Here is a 21,741-nt window from a genome sequence, read left to right as displayed (position 1 = left end):
CTGGGAACTCAGGTTGCCACGGAACAAGGGTCCAAATCGACTCTGAAGTAGAACAACTTCCGGAGCTTAACCTGGAGGTGCGATGATGCCCTCATGCCATCTTAGGAGATCAGGTGGTGGCGGGATGAGGCCAAGTCCCACTTGGACTTCTTGTGTTTTTTTTCTGGACCTACCCAAGGATTTGGAGACAGACAATGATATATCGCACAAATGGCCTTGGGAGAAGTAATGGGTCCTGCCCTTGGATTTCAACCAGTCATGACAGATTTCTACTGTGTTTTGACACGAAGACTTTTGCTTTCCGGTATCATATGACCTTGAGGTGTATCAAGTCACAGTCGCTGCAGACCAAGGAGTCATGGTCAGACTACAGGCAAACCACGTGTGGGTCAGTCACAGACATCTATTTGTAACATTCTCTTCAGGGGGTCGAACCCTATAGATTTATGAGGGGACATTTTCTCTTATTCACTGGTACAGTTTTTGTCAACAAAAAGTGGTCTCGGAGACAAGGGGGTAGGACCAGGTCTGCATCTGTTGGTGTGGAAAGAAAGAAATGGATGTCAGTGCGCATAGGTGGTGCCTAAATAGACCCATGCACCTCGCATCCAGGACAGCGCAACATCAACACGGAGCCACCAGCACCACCTGGTGGGGCCTAGGGGTACTGCTAAAGATTTTCCGGATCCAGTCTGAAGCCTTGGGGAATATTCAAAAGGAGAGGAATTTGCAGTTAGAAGTCTCTATCAGAAATTGTACAGTTGCCTTCCTTTGAAATACCATTCTTTGTAATTAGGATAATGGAGGTTCTCGGTAATCTGAAGGATCTCATCAGGTTTATATGGTCAGCATGTAAGGTGTAAATTTCTCCACGGAGAGGTAGTGGTGCACTTCTGTGAGGACAAGTTAACAATTTGGTCTGGGGATGGATTGCAATTCCCTAGTTTGTTGGGTTCAAAGGAATTTTCAGACGTCGGCATGGTCGTAGTTGTCTTGTACTCTGGAATTCTAATGTTGGATAGTTTGATTGATCAAACCGTCAAATTTCTGGCATCATAATATCATTTTGGTAAGTAAGGGTAGCAGAGATTCCAAAAAGATGGTTTCGTCGAAGGGACTACTGCAGTAAACATAGGACATAGTCGCTTCCTTGGGATGAAAGGCCAGTACGGAGTGATTTGATATGCTCGTCGGCTCCAAAACAGCAGAGTCCAATTTACCGTGCTGCCGCTCCCCGGTCGTTACAAACCAGCAGCCACTCAGGAAGAGGTCACCATGCTCCAGAGGTCAGATCCATCTCCCCACCAAGTGAGAAGACGCTAGGACCAACCAGAGCCACACAGCACCAATATCTGAGGTACCAGACCACTTGCAGCAAACAAAGCCTGTTTGAGTCCAATCCGGACTATAAAGACACCAAGACCGAGCAGCAATCGAAGGACATAAGCAGTGCAGAGACCCCCTTCCAGAGTGGCACAGCTATCATGAATTTTGCACCCTCAACCAGGGAGACCGACAACCGCAAGGACCTGCAATACACCATCCCAGGCAACCTAATTCCTCGGCACCGAGTGCCACAGCCTGGATTCCCGATAACGGAATGTGCTTCTTTGCTCCCAGGACCCTTGTGAACCGAACCCTCTGTTGGGAGCTCACAGACTTGTCCCCAAGGCCACCTCTGCAGCCCGTTTTAGGCCCCCCCCTCCTTCCATGTAGCACATAAGGCTACGGGCCCGACCAGCACCTCTGCAGCTAGACGCCCCAGGGCAGGTAAACTCTAACTATTGGTGGAACTTTGGACCTTACCCACCTACTACGTTAAGTCCTCAAGGGGAGCACCGGAAACCTACTGCAAATACTTGTATGATATACATGTCTTTTTCTCCCAAAGGAAGGCATTACGAGTAAAGACACATTTAAGTTAACATTTTCCTCACCTGTGAAAATTAAGATTTTAAAAAGCACTTACTTCCTTAAGAAGTTCTTGGTAGCAAATTTTATATAAAAATTGGAGTTATTTTTCTAAATTGGTCTCAGGTTAATTCTTTAAGTGTGTGTCTAATTTATTGCCTACAACAAATGCTTAGCACTACCCTCTGATAAGCCTAAACTGCTAGCCCACACTACCACAAAAGTGAGCATTTAGTGTTATTATTTGTCTGTAAACCAATAAGGGTTGCCTGGACTCTCTGCATAGTGTACTTTGTTTTGCTACCCTATATAGGAAGCCAGCTTCCTACAGGAGCAAAACCTCATCTGCTTTTATTTCGTTTTGTGTCGCTAAGTGTCCACCACCCTCTCAACAACATACTGCACAAGGCAGGAGAGGGATGAAATTATGAGGTTTGGGAATCCACGTATGAACTGTCCAGGTAAGGTTGGGACTGCAATGATGGATGGGCACCCACAAGAGAAGCAAGAATCGATTCCGCTGGTACATCCACCTGGTTTCATAGTAATTAACAAAGTTGGGCCCAACTCATGCCCAGGGAGGAACTGCATCAGAAGGGAGGGAGCGAGTGAGCACGAGAGAGGGAGAAAGAGAGAGATTATAAAAATACATTTCATAATATTGTATTTCACATTTTAATCAATTAATTACAGAGCACAGTGTTTCATGGTAAGCAAGTAGACTTAATAGTACCGCCAAGTTTCATTTTTAAACAATTATATGTTAAGACCCTCTAATGTCGAATGTAGACATGTACACACGTGTTGCTAGTAGCACACACCAAACATAATTTCACTTACGTCAGAAAGAGAAGAATAGAATCTTCTATGGTTCTAACTCCCAGATTAATAGTGCTCCACTAAGAAGTCATGCCCAAGCCAACAGTGCAGCAGTCTCTGGAGCTGAGGAGGTTGCTGTCCAAACATGCCATGGCTCGAGGGAGGACTGGCAGTTAAATCATGGAGGAGTAGGGCCTGATCTGGGACGGCTAGTCTCTGCTCCTAGTTGGCGGGGTCCCTTGGCATGTTAAGTACTTTGTTGTTTTGAGTGGAGTTGTGGGTGTAAGAGTATGGTTTTATAAGCAAGTGAGTTAAAATTCAGTAGCACTTGTGCTACTAAGTTGAGATAGTGCACGGTTCATGCTGAACATATGTTCAACCTTGTACTGAAAAAACACAACTCAGGGGTTTTATGTGGATTTTAGCGTTGCCCTTTAGTCTCTGTAGTCCTTTGTTTCGCTATGCAGGTATGCGACTTGCATGGTGTGTCTTTGTTCATGTTGCCTCTGTGAATGACAGAATTGCATGTTGAATTCATGCATGTTTCAGTCTTACCTGTGCAGCTGAGTATGTCATATAGGACATAAAGTTGACAAGTTCTGAATGAGAGGACTGGCACCTAAGCAAGAGATGAGAGGGGGCCGAGAAAGAAGGTCCTGTCTGTATTTAATGTGGTGTCTCTTTATCCTACTTATATCCTGCAACATGTAAAGATAATACGTTACCTGATAATGTGCTGACTATGGTTTGCTGTAGGGTCCATTACATAACATTAAGGAATTATTGTAACAATCCAGAGTTAGAACTTTGTAAAAACAGAAATAGAATAACAAATTAAGAAGACTCCAGACACCGAGTACACTACAAATAATAACAAATGATAGAGGATATGTGTCCCACTACTCAAATGGAACGTCCCTCCAAAGGCCTTCAGACAAGGACCAAGAAATAAAAGGGCACAAAAAGATTCTACCCATAGCCCATTTTTCCATTTTTATTTTCAAGACAAAGGTACTATAAGTCATAATAATACCAATCATAATGTAGCGAGCCACCCAATAGGAATATCTGTATATTATGTGCTCTCGTAGGTAAATGCTCTGAATCTTAGTTATAAGTTACATACAGTATTTACAATTTCTGTATAAAATTTTTCTTGTTGTGTTTTTTTTGCCAGACTTGCACTTCACTTTTGCGCAACGTAAGCTACAATTACACCACTGACCAGGAGTGTCTTTAAGGAGATCTCTTTAAAATTTAGAGAAAGAAAAGAGGGGAGGGGAAATATATTGAAAGGCAATGAAAATGTAAGAATGTATGCCAAGGCCTTTGTCACATGGATAGCCCCTTTGTTCCTGGCCTAGCTCTTCCACTAAGATGTGGCATTTCAAAGTTTAAACCAGCTTCATATTAGACTAGTATACCATTTATTTCCCAAGCATTACTTGATTTTGTTTGTGTTTGTTCAATAACACTTTGTGTTTTTAAGCCATAAAAGCTGTTCTTGTTCAATACAACTGGCATATGTTTCAGTTGTACAAGCACTATCCCAGAAACTTGCCTATCTAGTCCTGAAAGCAAACATCCAACAAGCATTGGCAAAGCGAATAGATCTGGTTTTAATGTGCTAACACGTCGAAACAACATTTGCAGATGGCTATATATGCATGTCTCATTGCACTAAAGCCAGAACATATCCGGTTTGGAAAAGCTTTTTTGTTTGAATATGTGATGACCTAGATGAGGAAGAACAATGGATAAAAGACAAATGAATAGAACAATTCAAAGAAGAAAAAACAACAAGAAATAAATAGAAAGTCACTGGGAAAAACACAAAAGGAAGAAGTACTGGGGAGACCCATGGGGAAAAACTGACATTTAACAAAGAAGATACACACTGGGAACAATAAAAGCAATGGCCTGGGCACCAATAGAGTCCTACTAACACACGTTAGGCCCAAGGCACACAGTTATGCAAGCAATCATACACATGCCTACACATTCAAATACACAAATGTGTAGACACAACCTCACAGGCCTATACAAAATCAGATGCATGAACTATAGTCACTAACTCACACGTTGTATTGTTTGATGGAATAAAAGGATTGGATTTGTCCGAACCTTCAAGTGCAGGTGAGTAGCATGTTGATATTTAATGGTGCTGGAGGTAGCACCTTTACTTGCACCACCTGCGGTCTGGTGGTAGCCGGCATAACCGCGACTTACCTGTGGATATATATAGGAATACAGAGGGGAATTTGAAATATGAAACAAGAAAACTTATTTTCCAGAATCAAGCTTATTTGAGAAAAGTGCTCCTTCTGCACAGCAAAACTGTTCACACTCATAAGTGTCATTAACACACTTTAATAATTCTTATTCTTTTTAAATTTGAAAATGCGTTTTCATTTTTCAGTAAACTATTATATATGATGGTCTTAATCACAAACTATAATGAATGAATGAAAATGACTTTTAAAGCGCAACAAATGCCAAATGGCATCAAGGCGTTAATAGTAGTTAGTCTTAGTAAGGGAGGAGAAGGCAAAGAAAGAGCTCGCCGACTGACCATTAGAGGGTAAAAAGCCAGGTGTTCAAGGCCGAGCGAAATGAAGCGTGAGATTGAAAACTGGAGATCAAATGAGGAAGCGTGTTCCATAGCTTGGATGTGGCCACTGAAAAGGCTCTACATCCTCATCTCGATTTTCTGTGCCTAGGAACAACTAGAAGATTTTTGCCTGAGGAACGTAGTGATCTAGAAGGAATGTAGCGTTGAAACAAATTCCTGAGTTGTCCTGGACCTATATTGTCCAGTGTTTTGTGAACCATACAAAGAGCCTTAAAAGTAATTTGCTTGTTCACAGGTAGCAAGTGAAGTTTCTGAATCCTCTCAGAGACGTATTGTAATTTAGGGATATCAATAATTAATCTGGCTGCAGCGTTCTGAACAAGCTGCAGTTTAGCAAGAACAGTTTTATTAATATCCAGGTAGAGAGCATTACAGTGATCTAACCTGGACATGACAAGTGCCAAGGCCACTTGTTTTCGTGCAGGGAGAGGAATGAAAGGAAACAATTTCCTCAGGGATTTGATTATCCAAAAGCAGGTAGAAACTGTCCTGTTTACCTGCAGGTCAAACGATCGGTTTATATTGACCAATACTCTAAGATGTTTTGCGAAGTCTGTTGAGGTAGGTAAGGCCCCCAGCTTATCTGGCCACCACAAATTGGACCACACAGATGGTTGACCACCAAAGATCAAGACCTCTGTCTAGCGGGGAAACATACATGTTGAACAATCTCATAGAAGAGCACTGAGGCACCCCGCATGGCATCGTTATGCACTCTAAGCAAAACTGATCTACCATAAACACCTGAGACCTGTCACTTCGGAAAATGCCAAAGGTTTGAGTGCCAGGTCTGTGACTCCCAGTTGCTAGAGCCGATCAACAAGCTGGGTCGACGAGATGGTACAGAAGGCTGCAGATGGGTCCAAAAGGGCAAACGCTGCAGCCTCCCCAGCATCAACCATGGAACGGATGTTGTTGACTGAAGGTACTAGTGCCGTCTCAGTCCCATGGTTGCTCCTGAAGCCAAACTGAGATACATCTAGGAGTTGGAATTATTCAAGATAGTTCAGAACCTGGGCGCTAAGATGTTTCGCGAGAATGTTGGTGCTACAGACAGCAATGAAATGGGCCGATTGTCTTTTTAATTCTGTAGGTTCCAAGTGGGGCTTTTTGAGCAGAGGTTTAACCACTGCCTTTTTCCAAACTCGACAAAAGCACCCAGATGTTAAGGGTTTCAGTATGATGAGGAACTATACTCTTAGCCCCTAATTGCATGACATTAGGGAGACTGAAACCGGACGTGAACATAAATATGAACATGAATGAAACGTGAGTAAAGGATTTTAATGACAATTTGGGGTGTGATGTGTTTGGCTGTGTTGTGCGAAAGGTGTACCTTTTGCAAACTAGGACTTTTATGTGTAATACATGTTTTGAGTGGCTGTTGTCTTTGCTAACACAAGAGCATAATATGAAGAGGTCATATTATCCCTGGTCCTAGAGACAACAGCCATTCAAAACATGTAGCATGACATTGGGGCGTCCGGAGTAAAAGATTTGCTTGCTGTCTTCAACATGAAACCATGTTCATTTATAAGCAAAACTCAGTGTTACATAGAAATTGAGCTACAAATTCCACACCCAGAAAAACCCCAAGGGAGTGCCACTTTTTAACTATTAGTTTACTGTTATTTTCTAGTCGAAAGGACCAATAATTTATGAAAAGCTGCTGGTTACCCATGAAAAAAAGACAGTAAAATAAACAAATGACTTGCACACAGGTTCCGACAAAACATTTTAAAAAGCCTGCTGCAGTGGAAAAACGAATGTTTTCCTTTCTGCATACAATATGTGAATCTGTACTTTTTAGACGTAAAACAGACCCTCATGCACTACAATACAAACATACGTTTGGAAGCGGAAAGATACATCAACTAGCCATAGCATGAGATAAAAGAAGGATTCTTCTCAAGGGCAGAACCTAAGCTTACTCTATGTATTTGTTAAAGAGTTAGTACAAATAGGCCCTGCAGATAAATGCACTATCAAGCCAGAACTAAAAAATGTGTATTAAATTAATAAAAACACATTTTTGGTTTTTCCTGCTCTCACAGATTTGTATGCTGGTTTAAAAAATCTACAATAAGATTCGTCTCTGACTTGGGGTCAGTTGGCAAAAGCAATCAAGTGACTCGTTCCAGAACCTCCAAACCTCCTCCCTGCTGAAGTAATTTCTTTACAATGGTGACAAAGCAGGGTATTATTTTTAGGTATCAATAGCGTGCTAAGCGATGTATTAACATATTTGACCTTTGGTCAGAGATATTCGAGGAAAAAGTAAGAAAAAAATACTAAGTAATGGTTTATCATGCCAACCGATGAGTTACGCTACATGGACCACTTTTCTCAACCACTTCAAATAGGCTATGAAGCCTGCCATTATCTGAGAGGTAGAAATTCACACTCCAACCACTGGACTTTCAGTCATGTAGGTAAATGCTGTAAAGCCCCTTAAATATATAAGGAGTCAGCTTCGATCATGTGCCAGTTAAAGAATTTCTTGCTGCACATCATCAACGCATTGAGCTATTTTTTCAGTTGAGTTCCAGGTGCGAACTGGGATCTTCAAAGTTAACATGAACAAGGCAATGATGGCCAAAACGAGAATTTGACATCAGACGTTGCACATATATTGAAGAAAAATGATTTCTCCTGTGGACACACTGGAAACATCCAAAGTGGTGAAGATTATTCTAATTTTGTTGTCATTTACTTTAATAATTATTAGTTTTATTCAATAAAATGCACTGTAAACCACACTAAACATGCCCTGTTTTTTGTTTTTTTTAAATGGCTGTACTCCCTGCCCCCCCGTCAAACACTACAAGGAGAACAATATATGAAAAAACATCACTTTAATTAGACAATTGCAAGCACCTTAACAACAACTGGTTACTGTTACAACGCTGGGGTATTTTCACAATCTAGTTATTGCAAAGGCTTTTTAATAAACTGCAGTGGAGAAAAAGTTGCACCATAATTAATGTGTAAAACCAGAAATAAACGTACATTCATTCCACACACTTCTAAAAGAGGCGAAAAATACCTCCATAATTTACATTCTAAAATCTGTATTGCCCATGACAGAGATTCGTTAACATTGTTTCTAAGGGAAATGCTGGAACAAAACTACATGTAACCTGCAAAGGGGATATGTATGTCAATTCCTGGGAAAAACATTAAAACCAGTGCAATACATTTTTTTTTTATAAAGTTTTTTTAACGTTTTAAATAAAACTGTATACGGAATGAACTTGGTCTTTATTTGAGAATGACATTTGGGGGTTGGGGTTGAAGTAGTACGCCTATCACACTGAAAATTGTAGATCACAATACATTTAAGCCTGCAAATTTGTCTTCTTTTCTGTTACAGCAAAATAATGTATGTATATAAATATTTATATGTCTTGATAAATTTTGCGATTCTACAAAGGGAACGCGTTCCCATGCTAATGTGAACATTATGTAATGTACAACTTACAGTGCTCAATTAAGGCAATAACACGTGGTACCATGTCTTCATCGTCACATTTTAAGGGACATTGCTATTGCTCCTTAAAAGCACTTTGTAAAATATGCAAAGTGGTAATGGGTGTGCTAAACTCGAAAGTACTCTCGTAGACAATGAAGTCTGGCCTCCCTTTAAAGTGCTATTTGGGATATTGAATTAATAAAACAATAGCAGCTTGCTTTTCAATCCATTGTTCTAGTAACATTTTACAACACCCCTTTAAGCAGCTTTAACCCACTACATGCGGCTTTGGAGGCTCGATAGCTCTCAAAGGTAGCTGTACTTGGCAAATGGAGCCCCCATCTGCTATTCAATGGGAAAAACATTTACAAGGTTTGGTTACGTACACTATAATACAAAATGATGTCCCTTTGACAGAAGATATCTTTAGCTCCTTCTTGTTTCTCAAGTTTGACTTGATAATTTCTTACATTTGTAAATAATGTAACTCATCATCTGCGAAAACATTTTCCATAAATAGATACAAAATTTGCCAAACACATGAAAAAAATACCTGTTCAAAAAATCTGACATCTGAATGCCACAACACGGGGAACAATTCTGGTGGACAGATAAGAGTGTTTTCAGAAAAGAGTAGGTCGGTTAACTACTAGCTGAGGACTAACAACACTACCCTTCCCAAAACCATCGTGCACAAAAAGCAGAATGTCAAACAACAGTACTTCGAAGCAAAATAAATGGTCTGAGGCTGAATCCAGCTCACTTTATAATCCTAATAAAGAATCAGTTGACAATCATCCTTTAGCTCTGAATTACAAGAACGCGGTGGCTGGATCAGAAAGGTATATTTGGAAATTCTGTTAAGAACTCAACCAAGGGTGCCTTAGGCATTCTCCAGCAGACGCTCGCTTCTCCGGGACCATTTCTAGCATGGGGACCAGGAAATCTGTAAACTGTGCAGCATCTTCATGTGGCCATCCATACTTCTCAACAAGGACGTCAAATAAGCTCCAGGGTTTCAGCCGTGTAATGTGTCGAAGCTCTCCTACAGAAATAATGATTCACATTAAAAAGTGTATGCATCAAATACTTACTTTTTTCATTACACGTTATTAAAAACAGTAAAAGTTTGATGCACGGAAGAGGATTGTGCAACAGAGTGTGGCACCAACATTACACATTTGTTATTCATTAAAAAAGAAAGAGGCATGTTTTCAGTGCTTAACCTACTGCTTTTGGAATACGGCCCTGGACGTTCTTCACCATCCTACTTCAAAATCATTTCTTCTTTTCACTTGGCCTTTAGAGAAAAGACATCGGGCCTGATTACGAGCTGTGGTTGAGGTGAAGTGGCGGTCGGGGGCTGCCGCACCTGTGGTCCAACCGCCGTTATTACAAGTATGGTGATTGGACCGTTTTGGGACCGCCACAACAGCCAGGGAACCGCGGCAGTCTGGGGCAGCAATATGCTTGGCAGTGCTGCTGCGGCACAGCCAAGAATATTCTGAGTTTTCCCACCGCCGGACTTTTCATGGTGGTGAGTCTGCCATGAAAAGGCTGGCAGTGGGGAAACAAAGGGGGGCCTACAGGACCCCCATTGCGGCTGTACACTGGGATGCATGTGTGTTTCTGGCAGACTGATTTCCTAAAGGTAGAGGAAAAAGTTCACACTTCTACATCTATTCAAATCCTCTTGTAATAGTTGCATGTTAATGCTTCTTCAGGTAATTCCACAATACTAGTATTGCTACCTCTCTTCAATCTTTGGTAGGACATATTCTTTTAAGACAGACTGAACATGGATCCGAAAGCTCAATGTTCTGCTCCGGGAGCTGTTGTGGGATGGAGGCCATTATAGGACGTCCCTTGCTGTGTTGAAGCGCCCACATGAGCAGGGAGGCTTTGGGGTCCCAGACTTTGAACTATACTATATAGCGGCACAGCTGCAGTGGGTAACTAGGTGGATTGAAGACGCCTGTCAGGACACCTTGGACACTCTGAGACTGGTGCCCAGTTATTATGCACTACTGTGCTGATACCCCAACCAAGCGTTTTTTTGCAGGTAGCCCTACATAGCTGGTGACGCGGCATGGTACCGACTGGTAAAGCGCCTTTATATGCTTCGGCTATACTGCTGGTGGGGCTGCCCCATGAGCCCCCAGTTTGGTGCTTCACAGCAGCCCAGCTTCGAGCCTGGACTTCAACCTGAGTAACAACGGTGGGGAACTGTTTTGAACTGGGTGCCCTTCTCCCGGTGGAGGAACTCTGTGACCACCATGCCCTACCCAGGGGCCAATTCCTTATTTATGGGGCACTGGTGCTAAACAACCTTATGGGGCCTAGGAAGTGAGATACCACCGCGGCAATCAGTGCTGAAACTGCTGCTCTCCCTTGGCTCAGGTGACCTGGTTGTACAAGACGCTGAATGACATGGGACGGAAACCATTGGCGACTCTTAGGAACAGATGGGAGATCACCCTAGGCACAACTATTTGAAACCGGGAATGGGTTAGAATGTTAGCTTAACGCAAACGCATTTCTTGCAACACGAGGCTGAAAAATATACAATTTAACCTCTTACATACAACATATTACCCTGCATAGGTTGAGGATTATCTATGGAGGGGATAACCAGGAGTGCCCGAAGATTCGATCTCCTGATGCAGATTTTCATCACATGACATGGGGATGCCACTCCTTTCAGGTTTATTGAAATGTAGTTCTGCTTCGCCCCTATTAAGCTAGCTGTTTGTCGCGCACTATCTTGCACGAAGGAAACTTGTCTTTTGGGGTGTTTTTCTAGATCAAAAGCACGCCGGGTGGGTACCAGATGTTTAGTTTTAGCCCTCGCATTGGCCAGGCGCGGAATAGCACTTACATGGAAATCGCGGATGGGACCAGTGGTTGAGGTATGGGCAAAAGATGTTACCACTTGGGCTAGAGCTGAGGAAAGTATACTCCATAGAAAGGATGCCCGTGGTCTACGAATAGGTCTTGTAGTGGGACTGTGGGTGGAAATATTAGGAAGCTGGGAACACCTGGACGGAGATTTGGGTTCCGAACACAGGAGCATATTTACAAGCCCTTATTCCTGTGGCGATAGGAGCTTCACCTTATTTACAAGGCAGCATTAAGCTACTTAACATGGCTTAACGCTGCCTTGTAAATAAGGCCCTCTTTCACGCTAGACTTAGCGTGAAAGGGGTAGGCAATGGGTGTTGCAGTGGGTGCTTTGCAGCAACACCTATTGATTTTGACGTTGACCACCTATTTACAAGGGTGGCATAAGCAAGTGGCAGGGCCAAAATTAAGACCAGGGAAAACCTAGTATTAACCTCGTTTTTGCTGTTTCTATGTGTGTTGCATTGGGCAGCACACATAGAAATAGCAAACTGCTAGTAATGATTGTTTATGTACAGGAAGGTGTCCCACAATGCAGCATACACAGGAGTTGCAAATCGCCATTCTGGATTGTTTATGTGCAGGAAGGGACACCTTCCTAACAAACAATCATTCCCTCAATGCAGGCACCCTTGCAGTATGGTGCAAGGGTGCCTGCGCTGGTGCTAGGCAGCTGAATTTAGCACCACAGCAGGAAGCAACACAGGGAAGTGCGGTAGTACTGTGAATACGACGCATTCCTGTGACAGAGCGTACCGTTACCAATTTTGGAGTTAACCTGCGCTCTGCCACTTTCTTGTAAATATGCTCCACAGTGGCTTGGAGGGTGGAAATGGAAACGACAGGGACATGGAGTTGGGTAGGGCAGGGAATAACGCCCCTCAGAGCCAGCACTAATCACAGAGAGAGACGATTGCACCCAACCTGCTTATATAATATTGTGTAATGCCCATAAGTTTCGGCTGGGGTTTGGTAAGCGACATAAGCTGTGCCCTCTACATAACTTTGACATAGACTCACCGGGCTGCCCAGATGCCATCTTTTCGGAGCCAGGTGTGTTTCAATTCCTCGCCCTATTGACGTTAAGTGCTGAAGGACTCGTGGTCCAAATCCCAGAGACATTTTGTTAGTTATGTTTGGTTTCACCTGTTTATTGATAACTATTCCTTTATCCTTGATTCCCTCCTGTATTTGGCATTACCTAGACCATGACCCTGTAATACTCAGACTACCTGTCCCACCATGCACTGTATAGACCTGATTTGAAGCAGATCGAAGAAAACCGCAGGCTCATGTAGGTTGCAGGTCCCCTTTAGACTTGCAGATGTCATACCCAAGGGTACTTAGGTGGCAGGCAAGATGGACGGACAAGGCCAGGCTTGCATTTGAGTGGGCCATGCATGCTGGCAATTACTGCAAAAACGTATGGGCTCAGTTACTTAGATTGTTGTTGAAATGTGCAAGAACTGCAATGTTTTAAAATGGCAATAAAAAAAGATTAAAAAAAAAAAACAACTGACGGAAAATAATTTCTAAAAATGGGCAAAAATGTTGCCTGTCCATAAATAGATCAAAACAGCTGCACTAGTATGAAAGTTCTCGTTTTAATTAGATGATTTTCTGAAATGTCAACATTTGCAGTGGATTCCAAGCAGAGGCACATTTCAGGATTTGGCTGCAAGCCTAGAGTTGACATGTGTTTGTTCATGCGCCTACGATTCCCAAAATGAAAGTTTGAGTGCAGTGCCAAATTTAACTTCTATGACAGGGTTGTTTGAAATTCCAAAAGCTTATGGACTTGGCTCACTTCCCTTATGGGAACCGTAGAAAGACTGAAAAATACCCCTTAACTGTGCCCAAAGCAAAGCCTTGCAAGGCAAGAGACAATACAAACAACAGAACACTAGACAACTCAGATTAGAGGTGGTCAATCTAGCGTGTGCCCCACCAAACCAAATATTTGTCTTAAAGAAAACCATATACAGTCTTTATTGAGGGCTGCCTGGCTGCCAAGATGACAATTACAACCTCTGGAGGAAGGATGAAGGTGTTGAGCTATCGCCGCTCAATCTCCATGCATTATGGTGGGGACTGCAAAGGCTGGGTGCAGAACCCTGCCATGTTGTTGCGACAGTAGGTCCTCCCAGAGGGGCAAACTGATCGGAGGACAGATGCTCAAGCTCCGGAGTTCCAGATACCATAATCTCCATGCCCAATCCGGGGCCCCTAGGATGAGTAGAACCCGGCAGTTCTTGATCTTCTTCAAAACTAGGGGCAAGGTAGTTATTGGCAGGAAGAAGTACAGGAGTCCTGAGTTTCACTCTAGGTGGAATGGGTCCCCTAGGCAGAGGCACCTTGGAAACTCCTATGTATAGAACTGCAGGCATTGCACATTCTTGGAAGTGGTGAATAGATCAAGCTAAGGTTCTTCCCATTAGCGGAAGAGACCTTGGACCACCTCTGGGTGTAACTGCCACTTGTGATCTGTGAGGCTTATTCACCCTGGTATTCAAAGATCCTGCCAGGGTAGTTCTCCTACCAGGAAGATCTGATAGTGGTCCAGTCATTTCCAGAGTCTTAGTATGTGCTGGTCCAGGACTCAACTCCATCCTGCTTGTTGGAATATCACATGGTGATGGTGTTGTCCGTAAGCACCTGCACTAGCCTCCCTTTGATGGACTAAAGGAAGGCTTCAACAAAAAGCAGATGAGCCATTGCTCCAGGAGGTTGATATAGCAATGGGCCTCCATTGGAGACAAGCAGCCTCTAGTTTCAATCCGTCCCAAATCGGTCACCACTGTCAACTCTGGGTGGGGAAGGGAGAGGGGTCTGCCAATGACCCAATTGTGATCCAGTAACCACCACTACAGATCTTTCAAAGTCTCCTCTGAGATCTAGACGTGGTTGGAGAGTTCCACTTGATGTGGGGACCACCGAGACTTCAGATACCAATGCAAAGCCCGCATATGGCCACATGACATGCTTACCCAGAAGGATGCAGGAGGCCCAAAAGACAACCTCACTTAAATCCAGGACAGAGGCTGAAAGATCAGGATCATTGCTCGAATGTCCTGGACTCTTTTTTTTTTTTTTTAGACAAAGCACAAAACTGAACCGTATCCAGGATGGCTCCAATGCTGGTGATCATCTGAGAAGGAGTCAGGTGTGATTGTGGCATGTTACTAGTAAACCTCAAAGATGACAGGAGGTTCGCTGTAGTCTCGAGGTGGCTGAAGACTGCCTGGGGTGAGCCCACCTTCAACAGTCAGATGTTGAGGTAGTGGAAGACTGGAATATCTGATCTCAGAAAGTGTACTGATACCACCACCATCGCTTTCGTGAACACCCAAGGGGTGGTGGTGAGACAGCGAACTGAAAATTCTCCTGTCCCACCACCAAGAACAGGCAGTAGCGCCAATGGGCTGGCAAGACTGGTATTTTGAAATAGGTGTCCCGCAGGGCCAAGGCACCATCCAGGGTAGCCAAGACCCGGGCAAGTGTGAACATCTTGAATTTTTCCTACGTAGGGAATTGTGTGGGTGCAGGTCTAAAATAGTACAGAGGCCTCCATTCTTCTGCAACAGAAAGTAGCAGAACCACAACCTACTTCTGGTGCAGGCACCCTCTTAATGGCTCCTTTGGGCAAAAGGGCCTGTACTTCTTGACGTAAGCTGAACAGATGGTCGTTCCTCAGTTATTTTTGAGATGGTGAAAGGTGAGGCAGTGTGGTAATGAAAGGGAGGGTGCACACCTTTAGGGATTATCTGCATGGCCCATGGCATGATGCTCGGACATCCCGGTAAGAAATGCTGGATCCTGCCTCCAAACAGGTGGCTGTGCTCCACTGAGGGCATGATAAAGGGGTTTGGCAGGTGGGAATATGGGCGGAGGGGGGGTGGGAGGGAGTGGGCTGAGTACAGGGGTGGAGGAGGGTACAGCTGCTAAACTGCTGTGGAACCTGCAGAGGCTGAATTGGCTGACGGGTTTGGGTATGTCTGCCAAAGTTGGAAAAGAAACTTATGTGGTTGGCGAGGCAGTGCAGATGAGCCCAGAGAGCATGCAGTGGCAATGCTCTCCTTGAGCCACTCTAGAGTGTAATCCGCTTTGTCCCCAAACTGGGGTGTCCCATCACAGGGCATGTCCATGAGGGACAATTGGACATCAACTGAGAAACTGGTGGACCGCAGCCAGGTGTGATGGCGGTTGGCAGCGTTGGTGCAAATGGCTTTCCCAAAGATATCAGTTGTATCCAAACCACATCAAAATGTGAACTTGGCAACATCACGGCCATCTTTTACGGCTTGGACAAGGACATTTCGGAGGTTTTTTGGGAGGAATTGAGCCACCGAATCTCAAAGATTTGGGGAATAGCAGCCCAGAAGGCATCTGGAATTGTAGATATGAAGGCCAAGCTGGTGGAAGTAAAAACAATACCCACTTCCCAAAGGCCTCCACTCGTTTGGACTCTCTATCGAGTGGAGTAGTCGGGAAGGTATTCAGGTTCGTCAGACTTATAGATGCCTGCAAAAACACACTTTTAGGGGAAGGGTGCTGAGATAAAAAAGCAGGATCGACCGAGGCAGAGCAGTAGGGTTTCACAATCCCGCAAGAATGTTGTCAAGACATTGGTTTTGACCTCTGAGGTGGGGAGCTGGCGGTCTAGAACTTCAGCCACCCTACACATAACCAGGGCATAAGTACAGCTCTCACCAGGAGCAGGGCTAGGTGGTGAGAGGAGGATCGACTCAGAGGAAATATCTAGGGAACAGGCTTTTTAAAGTCACCACACCAAATTCCTTCATGGTATAGTTGCACAATCTCATCACCTGCGTTGCAATCATTGTCCAAATCAGTGCCAAATAAGGAATGCTATCTATGTGCCCTTCCTTGTGGGGGTGTCAAGCCAAGTGGTGGCGAGTCAAGTGATGGAAGCAGAGTGCTGCTTTGGCCGAGGCACAACATTGCTAACTCTGAGTCAGAGAGCACAATGGAAACATCATCCCCCAGCGGTGATGAAGTCGGCATGGACGTCAATACTCTGGGAACCATGGAGCGAGGTGCCGGAAGTGGAGTCAGAAAGCGAGCCATCGGAGGATCAGTGATCGATTAGGGGGGTCCCGCTGGCTCAGAAGGCAAACCCACTGGTGGTGCTCTACATGGAGAGCATCTTGGCTCCTTGGGGCCCAAAGGCCGCCAAACAGAGTTGGTAAGGATAGGACGAGCCAGAGCATGGTTTCGCAAAACCCTTCGTTCCGCCATGATGTTGAAGATAGCACTGGAAACTTGGGTTGTGCTGGGACAAGTTATAGTATAGGCTCCGATGTCAATCGACTTCAGAAGAGAGATCGAGAGGCATGGTGACATTCTTGTGCATACTCAGGAGTATGTGAGTGGCAGAATGGGTCCCGTTTGGATTTTTTGTGCTTTTTCTTTGACCCATTTGAAGACTTGGAGCGACATGACGACTGACCTCGGGAACTACTCCCGCAACATCTGGATCAGGAATGAGTCTGGATGGACCGTTCTACTTGAACAGGTCTCTGCATGGAGTCTTCCAAGGTTTGGTGACATAGTTTTGCCTCACAGTCTCATATGGCCTTCTGGTTCATTCGGGTCACTGCAGGCTTTAGAGTCATAGCCTGATACCAGGCACCACAAGCAAACCTGATGAAGGTCTATCATAAACATTTGCTTGTGACAGTCTTTGCAGAATTTAAAACCTGTTGTTTTGGGAGGTGACATTCCCCTAGCAAACTGGATTTTTCACATTTTAAGCGGTAAATAGGTTTCTGAGAGACAATGTATTACCGGATTCGAGACTGGTGGTGTAGAAAGAAATTGACATCAACCCGAGAGAGTGGCGCCTATGTAGGCCCCACACAATTTCTGAAGCAGAATGGCTTCAATTTTGAAAAGTTGAGAACTCTGTAGGTAGAAGACTCTGAGAAATAGACAGATAGTGACCTTCTGAAAGCCGAGTAGCTGATTGAAACCAACTTAGTTACCCAGCCAAAATATGCTTGTCAGAAGCCACCTAAGAACTTAGACGGACACTTTGGTGCTTAGAAGGTTTTGTAACAGGCTAGAAAAGGGAGGGTTTTTAGCATAGAATAGATGTCAATAATCAATACGTTGCTTTAATGAACACCATCCATAATGTTGCAATACGTTTTAGTATATTATTTAAAAGCTCCCTTAGTGACAGCACAGCTTGAGCCCAAATTCTACAGCTAACTACATCACCAACAAGCATTTGCAATGCAACAGGCCTCACATTTACGCGAGTTTGAGCTATTGGCATTGTAAAATGACAATGCCTTTTTTTAAGTTATGGTTTTTAAAACATACATAAAAGGCATTGCCATTTACAATGGCAATAGCTTAAACTTGCGTGAATGCGAGACCTATTGCATTGCAAATGCTTGTGCTGCTCTACCTCGCTCCGACTGATGTGCTATTTCGCTCACCGTGAGTGCATTGAAACCACAATCGTGCCTGTGAGACTTCCACGTGTGGGACATGCTGATCAGTTTTACGAGCCCACAGGGTCACACAGTGCCATGCCTGCTGCAATTATGACTGTGCTCTCTTGGATGAGGGACTGTGCTTCCACCTGCGGGGCATGCAGCTCACAGGGTCATGCCTGCACGTGTAAGGTGCATCCTTGTAGTTCCATGCAAAGTGTGGCATTAACTCTACCAGGAGGTATAGCGATTCATAGTGCAGCAGGTGCAGTGGCATCCGGCCGAGGGGTGAGAGGGACTGTCTGCACCCCAATTTGGACCGTTTCCATTACTTAACTGTGGCTAGGAGGTGTACTCCTTGCTTGCTTTAGGGCTGTTACTTCCGGGACGCAGAAAGGCACCTGCTGAGAGGACAGGCTGTGAAGCAGAGAGGGTCTTACCTGAGAAGTCTGCCAGCGTGGAGCTCTCCGGGGCGCAGAGCAGCAGCAGGGCCCAGAAGAGCAGGACGGGGGGGGGCGGCAGGGGCTCGCAGATGTGTCTCCTGGGGCAGCCGCCCAGGTCCACCATGGTGCGGCTCTAAGCATGCATGCATTGCTCGCTGTAATAATGTTGTCTCTTAGCATCTAAAGCTTCACAGAAAACATGTCAAGATTTCTTTTTCACAAAATTACGTTGAGTTGTTTAAGAAATTCTACACGGAACGCTTTCTAAGGGTGATATGTTTTGAATAATAGTACATACATATGGTCTTTATAGAAAGACATATCACTATGGGAAGTGATACCAATTAGCTAGTTTACCAGCTGTTGCATAATTGCCAGGACCTGACTATTTCCAGGCGTTTAATCCTTGAGATGCAAAATTGTGTCTTGATATAGACTGACAACAGTGCGACGTTGGCGTGCACGTACAAAAGTGGACGCCTAGCATGCCCAGTAGTGATACTACATCCTCCCCTTCCACTGAGCTTGATCCCTGGAGAATCATAATGACCTTTCCACTCGCAAACTTCAATTAAGACGGTTTTGCACCGGATTTTTAAAAAATGTCCCTCGCTCCAGCATCACCCACTCTCTGAAAGGGGCAGGGCTGGAATGGAAGAAGCATGCAGATGTTGCCGGAGATGAGTTTTGGATGCAAGTGATCCATCGGCTGCACGCGTACCTTGCGCGCGCTCCTCCTGCCCGAGCTGCACCGGTGAAGCGGAGACTGGCGGGCGTGCGCGGGCGACTGGGGGAAGAGCAGCAGAGAGCTGCCAGCGGAGCATGGCCAGTGCAGGGAGAGCTCTTCCGCCGGCACGTCTGCGGACACTGACTGAGCTGCCTGGCTAATGAAGGCCTCTTGGATCCAGATCCTTAAAAGAGCCAAGGGAGGACAGCTTAAGCAGTCTGACATCTGCGTAAAGCACCTTTTTATTTCATTCACTGGGCGGCGGCGGCAGGGGGGGGGGGGGGGGTTTCCTATGAGAGCGGTGTGGGTAAAGGGCGCTGCGCCACCTGGGGTCTGAGAACGAGGTAAGCTGTCGGCATTGTGACAAAAATATAGTGCGGCCCGACTAATGAAGGAGACTGTGTAACGTCGCAAGTGAAAGATCCAGTCCAGATAGGCCGTCCGAGAAGGAGACAGGTAACAAAAAAGTCTCATTTTGAATCGGAAGCCAGCTTTTAGCATAAACGATGACGCCAGCCAATAGGAATGATGGGCGAGGCTTCAAGTCCCCTTCTGAAATCTACTTGATTACAAGAAGCCTCGCAGAGCGAGCAGCGCATGCGAGCTGCAACGCAGGTCTGCGAGACCTAAAAAGGGCAGATATTAATGGGGAATATGCAAAGTCTCCATGTTATGATTTGGGACATTTCCTGTTGCAGGTCCTAGACTCACTAACACAAATGGGGCACAGATTTTATTGGAAGAAATGTGGAACACAGAATAGTAGAACATTTGTTATTACCAATTGGATTTCTCTCCATTTTGCGCTACCAAACACAGGCCAGTGTGCAAAAAGAACATAATTTTCAAAATACCTTCTGAAGGGCATGGTAGTATAGGTAACCCCAAATTCAGGTGTGCGCAAATAACCACTATGCCTTAGCTCAGCACCTTGTGGACGTTAAAAATATGGAGGTTTCTTTAATGTCCATTTTTCATTCATTCGATTTTACCATAGGAATGCTGCATGGTCGATATACAATAAAAAATCACTGCACTCTGCAGCTCAGTTGTTGGCTCTGGGTAGCGCATGTTTTTGGACAACCAACAAACCCTATATGCACCTGGGATCAAAACTGCGTGACAGACAAAAACGTATGTAACTTTTGTAAATCGGCTATTATGACAAAATTACAGATGAAAATGTTGGCACCACAGTTTATTCCTACTTATCTATATTATTTTTTATTTCAAAGACAATTTTATTTGTGAAAACCATGAACAATCTACATAAATGACCCTTTGCAGAATTCCGAATTTTGTCTTATTTTATTAAATATACTGTTTTCCAGGTTCACCTGTGCTTTTCACATCTGTTCTACCACAAACTGTAAGTATGTGGAAACCACAAAAGGTAACAAGCATTGGCATAGCCAATAGGTCTCGCTTTTGGGACCTTCTAAGTATTTAGTTATGCAGCACAATATCCTTGGTGCAACCACATCAACTGGTGTGTGTGGTGGGGAGTGTGTGTGGTGGGGAGTGTGTGTGGTGGGGTGTGTGTGGTGGGGTGTGTGTGGTGGGGTGTATGTGTGGTGCGTGGTGGGGTAGGGTGGGGTGGTGTGTGTGCGCGCGGTGAGGTGTGTAGTGGGGTGAATGTGTGCGACAGTAATACTAAAAGCATCTCAAAATAAAGGAACACAAACATCGAGTTTGTGGAAAGAGAAAGCACATTGTAAGACAAACGGGCGCAGCAAAGCATTAACACATGTTTGATGTTCTTTGAAGGAGAATATCAAAGGGGCGAGGCGAAACTGATCGCGGGCGCTTAAAGAGCATGACCAGGTTTGCCAGCCTCTGCTCCTAAGCGCGCACCTGTACTGTAGCTCTAGGCTGGCCATGGTAGCATTTTTTGAGCCCTCACAAAGTCTCGCCAGACCAGCGCATGCGCTGGTCAGGTGAGACCTTAAAAGCAATTGCTAGGAAATGATTAGCTACTCTAACATCTACAATGGTACTAGCTTGTGACAAACAGTATTGAGGTCTAGCATAACTTGCGACACTGTCAATCCTGAGTTTTGAAGCATACATATCGACAGGAGGCTACTTTAAAGCTGGAGTGACCAAGCACTGGCAAAGCCCGAGCTATTGGTGTTCTCAATGTGACCATCTTTTAACCGTGTTGTATAGCAGCACATCTGTTCAGCAAGGCTGAAAGTCCAGGAAAAAAGCGCTATGAAGCGGCAAGCACCAGCCACGACAGAACGCCTTTTTGGGCGTTAGGAGGGGGCGGGACAATAAACTCACAGGGACCAAAAAGAAACTGCATGCGAGGTCTAGCAAAAACCTTAACTGAAGGCGTACTCGTGTAATGTATTTTTTTTGCAGTTTAA

General features: G+C 44.5%; 1 protein-coding gene across 2 annotated transcripts in view; it reads right to left on the bottom strand.

Moving 5' to 3' along the window:
• Window positions 1-8,200: 8,200 nt before the first annotated feature.
• Window positions 8,201-21,741, bottom strand: part of SRPK2 (SRSF protein kinase 2) — a 727,507-nt gene continuing 713,966 nt past the window's right edge. For both annotated transcript variants that reach the window (XM_085654150.1, XM_085654149.1), the window contains one exon: window positions 8,201-9,879. In XM_085654150.1, the coding sequence (XP_085510276.1) occupies window positions 9,695-9,879 (185 nt within the window). In that variant the 3' untranslated portion in view covers window positions 8,201-9,694. The remainder of the gene's footprint in view (window positions 9,880-21,741) is intronic.

The sequence above is a fragment of the Triturus cristatus genome, chromosome 4_1, assembly GCF_964204655.1.
Source record: "Triturus cristatus chromosome 4_1, aTriCri1.1, whole genome shotgun sequence".
NCBI lineage: Eukaryota > Metazoa > Chordata > Amphibia > Caudata > Salamandridae > Triturus > Triturus cristatus.
This window is presented reverse-complemented; position numbering and strand designations above follow the sequence as displayed.